Source organism: Austrofundulus limnaeus, unplaced genomic scaffold (assembly GCF_001266775.1).
Source record: "Austrofundulus limnaeus strain Quisiro unplaced genomic scaffold, Austrofundulus_limnaeus-1.0 Scaffold723, whole genome shotgun sequence".
Taxonomy (NCBI): domain Eukaryota; kingdom Metazoa; phylum Chordata; class Actinopteri; order Cyprinodontiformes; family Rivulidae; genus Austrofundulus; species Austrofundulus limnaeus.
In genome coordinates, this window is record NW_013953125.1 from 215,184 (window position 1) to 223,588 (window position 8,405).

The 8,405-nt window shown below is 40.5% G+C and overlaps 1 protein-coding gene across 1 annotated transcript; it reads left to right on the top strand.

The window, feature by feature from the left end:
- The first annotated feature begins 2,584 nt into the window (after positions 1–2,584).
- si:dkey-251i10.3 (U3 small nucleolar RNA-associated protein 14 homolog A) lies at positions 2,585–5,798 on the top strand. The gene has a single exon (XM_014028171.1). It carries the CDS (start codon positions 2,808–2,810, stop codon positions 5,121–5,123), a length of 2,316 nt encoding a protein of 771 aa, XP_013883625.1. The 5' UTR covers positions 2,585–2,807; the 3' UTR covers positions 5,124–5,798.
- The last annotated feature ends 2,607 nt before the right edge of the window (positions 5,799–8,405 follow it).

Here is an 8,405-nt window from a genome sequence, read left to right on the forward strand (position 1 = left end):
TGTCAACACCATGTGACAGTTTACAACCAATCACAGATTGCCATACAGTCCAGCCTATCACAGGGCTCCCAGCCCAAAGAGTCTGTTATCAACCAAGAGAGTTCCGTCCATTGCGGAGTCTTGACGTCCGGAAACAAACAGAGAAAGCGAAATGAGCTATCAGAAAGATAAGAGTGATGGACAGTGTCAAGGTGAAACATATAAATAATTAGTCCATGACAATCTCTAAATATATCATTTGGAAGAACAAAAAACATTATTTTAAATAATCAGTAATCATGAACTCATAAGGTAAGCATGGCCTTAATTTTTTAGACTTTAACACCTTAAATAATACATTCAAAATAAATTGGTTAAAACAATTCATTAAGAACCCATTTTCAATCTTCTACCAGATTTTATTTTCTCTAAATTAGGAGGTCTAAAATTCCTTTTATACTGTAAATAGTAAAATAAAATAGTGTAAATAGTGTAAAGTTGTAGTAATATACTACATATATAAATGTAGTATATACTGTATATAGTAGTATAAGTAATAGTGTAAAGTTGAAAAACTCCCCCTAAACTGTCCGATGTTCATAAACAGATGCTTCTCTCTTGGTCATTCATTCATAAACATAATTTCTCCCCACACACAGATAGATCGGTTCATGCTCAACTCTGATGGATCATTAACGACATATCAAGAATTTGTTTCAAAATGCAAAAGTTGCTGCTGCCACATTGGCCTCTAAACGTTTTATTGTTTATCTGAGCCTGCCTGCCAATTGTGCTGAAATGACTCAGTGTTTTGAATCATTTGATACATTTAAGTGTTGCTCCATCTGCTGGCCAAGCTTCAACATTACAGCTGCATGAAACAGTGTAATGAACCAGTCAGCCTCTGTTCTGTATAATAAAGCTTCTACACGCATCTTGAACTTTCTGACTGTTTTCTTTAAGAACAATAATAAAATATTACAGTAAAATGTGGCTGTGCCGTCACAAAACTGCATGTGATGAAAAAATCTTCTGGGGGAGAAACCCCAGACCCCCCTCCCACATTATGATGACAATTAGTAGCAGTAAAGATAAATATAAGCATTTATGTGAAAGAAAAAGGGGGACTGAAAAAGTGAGGGGTATAAGCAACATTTACATTTGATAATCATCCAGAAGCTATTTTTTAAAGAAAAAACTGATTTTAGAGGCTTGCAGATTAAATTTGCAGTGTGCACCAGTGTTGTATAAAGTACCACAAAATGATACTTGAGTAAAAGTACAAGTATCTTATCAAAAAATTACTTTGTTAAAAGTTAAAGTCTCCTTTAGGAATATTACTTGAGTAAAAGCCTTAAAGTATCTGATATTTTTTGTACTTAAGTATTAAAAATAAAAATATTTATTTAAATGAGCAGTTATATTTTCTGTAATGGCATTTATTAGGAGGTGACCTCAACAAATGACTATATTGTATTAAAATAATTAATTTATGTTAAATTTAGGATGAACTAGTCCAGCTTTTTTCATTTTATATACATATATCAAGGCTGCACAAACCTTTCCCCCAAAATAAAAATCTATCTGAGGGCTGCGGCCAAATGTAATAATATAACTCATGAAATACAAATACTTCTTAAGTACAGTCCTTTTATTCTAATGATTATGTCCTGCTGGAGTGTGACAGGATTTGTTTGTGTACAAACTAATACAGTATCAGAGTTTTATATATTTATACTTCTCAATCAACCACAATTAAATTCACTCTATAGGAGGCACAATTTATATGGAAATTATTTATGTTTTTACAATAACAAGCTGGAATAAAAACAAGCAAAAATGAAATAAAAGTAACAACTTTCTACTTCTTGCCTTTTTTAAATGTAAGGAGTATAAAGTACAGATAAATGTGTGAAAATGTAAGAAGTAAAAAGTAGGCTGAAAAATAATTACCCAAGTAAAGTACAAATACCCAAAAAATATACTTAAGTACAGTAACAAAGTATTTGTTCTTAGTTACTTTACGACTCTGGTGTGCACTCAGTTTATTTCTTTACTAATCTAAAGCACAGTAATGACTTGTTCTTTTCCTGATTTCATTTTAACTTTTCCTATTTTATTAATTTACATTTTATTACAGTCATTTTATCTAATAACTTATTATTATTAGAAACTTATTTTTTCTCACTGGCCTTCAACCCAACTGAGATTTGATTTCACTCAACTTTTACTGTATTGGTTATGATTTTACTTATTTAACTGTGTGATTTTATTGTGTTTTTGTATTCAGTTTTTATTTTATGTGTTCAGCACTTTGTTTCAGCAGTGGCTGATGTTATAGCGCTTTATAAATAAAGTTTGATTGATTGATAATATTTCTTTTTATACGCAGCATTTCCCCAGGCTCCCTGTTTTGTTCCTGTTTACAATAAAGCTTTGCTTTAAAAAAAGACACCCAACAGTCAGATACAGTAATTTAACTTTATTATAAACAAAAGAACTTGCAGTTTGTCAAATACAGAGCACTTGTGAGCTGTGGCAGGATGTATGTTATTAAACTTGAGTCTCTCTAGGAGTGCAAGTCGGGTGTGTGCGATGATTTTCCCTCAAAATACGATAATTCAACATTTCCCTTCTGGCAATGCTAAACGTTTTTGCGACAGTTCTGCTCACGTTACGGTTATTTTTGCGATAGCCGCGGTGTTTACGGTCCATGTGAGTTCGGGCAACGCTGAACGTTTTGCGACAGTTCTGCTCACGTTACGGTTATTTTTGCGATAGCGGCGGTGTTTACGGTCCATGTGCGTAGAGTTCGCTCCGTCTTCAGCATGGTGAAAGTTTCAAAGAAGAAAGGGAGCAAAAGACGATCCAAACACGGCTCGGATGAGCCGGAGGTCAGCAGCGTGGAGCCGCCGGTAGTGTATGATGATGATGATGATGATGAAGACGCTGATTTAAATGCAGCAGGTGATGAAGATTTGAGCAGCGAGGAGGAGGAAAATGAACGGAAGCACCAGAAGCTCTTGGAGGCCATCAGCGCCCTCGGAGGGGAGAAGAAGCAGCTGGGAGAGAGGTCCGAGGCGGCCACGTGCATGTCTGAGTTCACGATGCGCGCGGAGGGGGAGGCGGACAAGGTCCAGCTGTCGGACCTGATCGGAACCACCCCCGCCGTCTCGACCCACGTCAGGAAGCAGCTGAAGGACCTGGAGCGGAGTAAAAAGACGGTGGAGTGTCCGGTGAGCAAACAGGAGACCCAGAGGATCCAGCGGGACCTGGCCTTCCAGAAGGCAGCGTCCGAGGTGAGCCGCTGGAGGAGCATCATCACCCAGAACCAGAGGGCCGAACAGCTGGTCTTCCCCCTCAACCCGGAACCGTCTGGACGCAGACCCATGGAGAGAGTAGTGATGGGCTGGAAGGCTCAGACCCCGCTGGAGCAGGAGGTCTTTGCCCTCCTGTCCGCCAACAAGCAGCCCATCAACGACCCCGTGCTGACCCCTGCAGAGGAGGCCTCGCTGAAGGCCATGAGCCTGGAGGAGGCCAAGGCCCGCCGTGCGGAGCTGCAGAAAGCACGGGCCCTGCAGTCCTACTACGAGTCCAAGACCCGCCGAGAGAGGAAGATCAAGAGCAAGAAGTACCACCGGGTCCAGAACAAGTCCAAGCAAAAAGACCTCCTGAAGAGCTTCGAGGAGATGGTGAAGGTGGACCCGCAGGGGGCCCTGGAGGAGCTCAAAAAGCTGGAGCTGTCCCGCATGCAGGAAAGGATGTCCCTGAAGCACCAGAACAGGGGCAAGTGGGCCAAATCCAGAGCCATCATGGCCAAGTACGACCTGGAGGCCCGCAGGTCCATGCAGCAGCAGCTGGAGGTGAACAAAGAACTCACCCAGAAACTGGTGGCTCCTCTGGAGAGCGAGGAGGAGGAGCGGGCTGAAGATGCAGACATGCTGCCTGACTGTGTGAACGTCACAGAGCTCCAGAGGGATTTCTCCAACCCCTGGATGAGAGGGCAGCTGTCCCAGGAGTCCACGGAGAGGAAGATAAGCAGCACGGAGAGTGTGACCGTGGAGGCAGCTGAGGAGGAGGAGGAGGAGGAGGAGGAACCAAAGGAGGAAGAGCTCCTCAGAGAGCTGGACAGTAGGAGGAAACAGCGCCAGACTGAGGAGTCCAACACAGTCATCCTCATTGATGATGAGGAGGAGGAGGAGGAAGATGTGACAAAAAAACAAACTCCAGAGAAACAAGCAGAGGCTCCCGATGAAGAGGAGGAAGTGATGAAGGACCAAACACTGGAAGAAGAAGCCGTTTCTTCTGATGAGGAGGAGGCGGGGCTTTCAGAGTTCACCCGGATCTTCAGGGGGCTGACTGGAGGTCTGACTGCAGGTGATGCAGACATCAGGGGTCCCTCAGCTCAGCTGGAGGAGGGTCTGATCAGGTTCAGGTCTGTGGAGGACACCGAAGATCTGCCGCAGGAGGAGCTCGTGGCGCCCCCACCGGCCCCCCCCTCAGAACCAGCCCTGTCCTCAGAGTGCCAGGTGGTCCCGAGCAGGAAACGGAAGAAAGGAATCGAGCTGACAGAGGTCCTGACCAAAGACACGACGGCTGTAAGAGTCCCCCTGGCTCCCACCATCACAGACTCTGAGGACCAGCTGGACCAGAGGGGGCTCATCAAGGAGGCCTTCGCCGGCGATGATGTCATCTCTGACTTCATCCGAGAAAAAAGGAAACAGGAGGAGGCGGGAAAGCCCAAAGCCGTGGACCTGACCCTTCCCGGCTGGGGGGAGTGGGGAGGACTTGGTCTCCGACCCTCAAAAAGGAAACGCAGGAGATTCAGGACGAAGGCGGCGCCGGCCCCTCCCAGAGCCGACCGGCACCTTCCCAGCGTCATCATTTCTGAGAAGAGGAACAGCTCCGTCAGCCTCCACCAGGTCAGCTCGCTGCCGTTCCCCTTCGAGAACCACGCCCAGTTCGAGAGCTGCATCCGCGCCCCGCTGGGCCGCACCTGGAACACGGAGCGCACCGTGAAGAAGGTCACCAAGCCCCGGGTGCTCACCAGACTGGGAACCATCATCGAACCCATGGACCAGGAGGAGCTGCTGAAGGACCAAAAGAAGAGCTGCTCGGTCGGCTCCAAAAAAACCCAAAAGTAACCTGAAAAGTGACGAGTTTTCAGTTAATCTGCTTCTTTGTGGTCACACACACACCGGATTAAATAGTTTAAATCAAACACCTTTTTTTTTCTTGTAAATCAGAGTCAATAAATTAGGAGGTTTTTTTCCTGCTAAGTCAAATGTGACAGAACATTGTAAATAATGTGCACAATTTCATGAAATGCAACAACGTTAATGCTATATTTTGAGATCTGTTTGAGCTTGAAGTGTGTGTTGCAGGCATGATGTCAGCAGTTAAGGCTCGAACTTTAAGGAAAAATATTGTGCGATGTATCGAGCTGGAAGTGTGTGTTTGAGATGATGCTAAACTACTAACCCACCAAAATCTTAGGTTAATATTTGTGAAATTGGCAGAGTTAAAGCCCATCTTTGGGTTTTGCTAATGTCAACGATTATTTCCTAATTGTTTCATTAAAGAAGGTTCAGTGGTTTGTTTGGTATTTTGCTAACAAACAGGCAGAAATGTGTGGTAATTAGAAAAAGCTTAAATGGTTTAAGAAACCCATCCAGTTGAAACATCCAGTTGTCTGTAATGTAATGTTACCAATGTTTTTTGGGGCGGGGTATCACCTGAAATAAAAAATAAAGTTATTTAATGTTACATGTGTTTATGCAGCTTTACACTAACTAATAAACGGACCTGTTTTAATTGGCCATGTCTGTGCAAACTTAATGTATTACCAAGGGAGTAAAGAAGCAGCTTAAGCTGCTACAACCAGCTTACTTTAGGCCACAAGTTTGTGTTTTAATATGAATATTATATAAGATTTAAGTGTCCAAGTTTGTATAATCTAAAAGTTGGTATTTTTAGGTTACGCAACAACATATTTTATTAAATGAAAAAGACGGTCAAAATAATTTGTGTCAATGTTGGTTGTCCTGATTTTTAAAGGTCAACATTGATCAAAAACTAATTTGCTGACCTTTGCAGCTGTAATGACAAACTGTCAATAAAGAATCTGTAGATATGGATTTATTGTTTTTTTATATATATATTGCATGGTTCTTACAAAGTTTAAAATCTGGAATATGGTTTCAGTCAGTGGTGGGCACAGTTCCCCTGAAGCAATAATAGAACTAATTTTCTGATTAGTGCTTTAGGGCTTTTGCTAATTTTAAAATGAATTAGTGGATTAGCAATTGCTAAATTTATAGGCTAAATTTAGAAGCACTAACTGAGGTCTATAAATGTTATTGATCAACATTAATGTTAACAGCTGAGGGTGAAAACTCACATTTTGTTCATGTGTGACATCATATCGAAATGAGGATTAAGTCAAATTTGGTCAAAATGACCGAACTACATTTTCTGATTCCTGCTTTAAAAGCTACATTTTGATACCTGGATCATCCTGATATCATCTTATCCAGAGATATGACTTAATTAGTCTTGTTGGTTACTATAATACATTACTGTTTGGTCTGAATCCTAATTTTATGGAAGTTTATTCAGTCATTTTTGATGTCCATATAAAGAGGAAACATCAAATAAGATTTCCCAGTTGGAACGAAACAAAAACATTGCTAGCTCACGGAAATTTTCAAAATTTTAAGGCGTTTTTCCTCAAAATCAGTTTTTTTTTGTTAATGCTCAAAAAATGATTCAAAATTTTTTTAGGATTATATTTGAGACAGTTCATTCAAATGATACATTGATAAGGCATTAATTCATTATATTTTTACAAAATGCTATTTTTGCACACATTTAAATCTAAACCTGAAATCTGCCTATTTCCCCACATCCCACTTTTGGACTTAATCCTCATTTTGATGTGATGGGTCACATGTGTGTCACTTATCCACCAGGTGACAACATATGAACACAAATACAGCTGTGGAACGTCAATGATAAGTCTTAATAGAGCAACATGGAAGTATGTGACTCATGTTGTCTGTTGAAGAATGTTCATGGGTTGATTTGGTTATTAGTGCTTTAGAATTAGGGGACCTAAATATTTGAGTTAGTGCTTTAGGGTTAGTGGGACTAATTTTTAGATAAGTGCTGCGCACCTCTGGTTTTAGTATTCTCCAGGTCTGCATAAGTACGGAAATACTCAAATACAATGTAGAAAAACAAGTTTTTCTAGAGTCTGTGCAACGTCACATTTTCTAAAAGAATAAATTCAAATTTTGTAAAAGAAATGTCCAGAGTAGCTGAGTGTTTTTCAGTTATTTGTGATGGTTTTTCAGGACTGCGCACGCCGCCAAAGGTATCAAACGCTGGCTACATAATATTTTAAATTTTCTGAAACACTCAATTTAGTTTTTTTTTCAATATTTGTAAGCCATAGTCATCAAAATTTCAAGAAATCTTAAAATATTTTGCTCTATGCGAATGGATCCATATAACATACAGATTTTCACCTAAACTGTCAGAAAAAACTCATGACATTCTAATTGTTTTAGATGCACCTGTATACATTAGATGATGTCATGATTGACACTTTTGGTTAAAATACCACTACAAATCTCAGATCTAGGGTTTTAGCCAAAAATGTTTTAGTTTTTGAGTTCCTGATTGAAAACTCAGGCACATGCAAACTTAGGTTAACAGTTTTCTGAGGTCTCTCTCCCTCAGGTAATAAAAGGGTTAAGTCCAGGGGTGCCCAACCTTTTTTGAACCAAGAKCCACTTTTGAAGTCGGCAGTTTGCTGAGAGCTACTCGACCAGTCTCAGTATCAAAAAAACATAATTTTTCATCTCCCTACTCCTCACTTCATTAAAGTAAATAAAACAGAACGTAATGTGTTGCTAAAGTTTTATTTATTTTAAAGTATATAAAACTAAATTATCTACTTAACCATCTACTTACCTACAAAAAAGAAAAGAAAAAACCCTTACTTAACTCCTGACAGTGAAACAAAAAATTGGTGGTGGAACAAAAAGGATTTTTTTTTTTTTACCTCCTTCAGTTGGAGGGCTGGAAATCTGCAGAGTCAAATAACTTTGAAGCAGGGAATTTGTCTCTGTTTAATCACAGAACTCTCCTCTCTTCTCTCCATACAGGGGAAAAAACCTTAAAAATCAATCAGGGTCAACAGTGCTGCCCATTTTTCAAAATCAAAGCACACAATATAAAACTCCCTCATTTGCAAAAAGTGTCTTACAAAGGTGCAGATTCACAAACCAACAACAACTATTTCAAACCTCAATAAAACCTGAATATCTAAGCTAGGCAACTGGCTCTGAGCAGCATGCAGGGTGGTGTCATTTGATCACACACACACACACACACACACACACACACACACACACACACAC

What these genes read in the sequence shown, in the direction of transcription:
- si:dkey-251i10.3 (XM_014028171.1), top strand. Translation starts at nt 2,808, where the DNA reads ATGGTGAAAGTTTCAAAGAAGAAAGGGAGCAAAAGACGATCCAAACAC.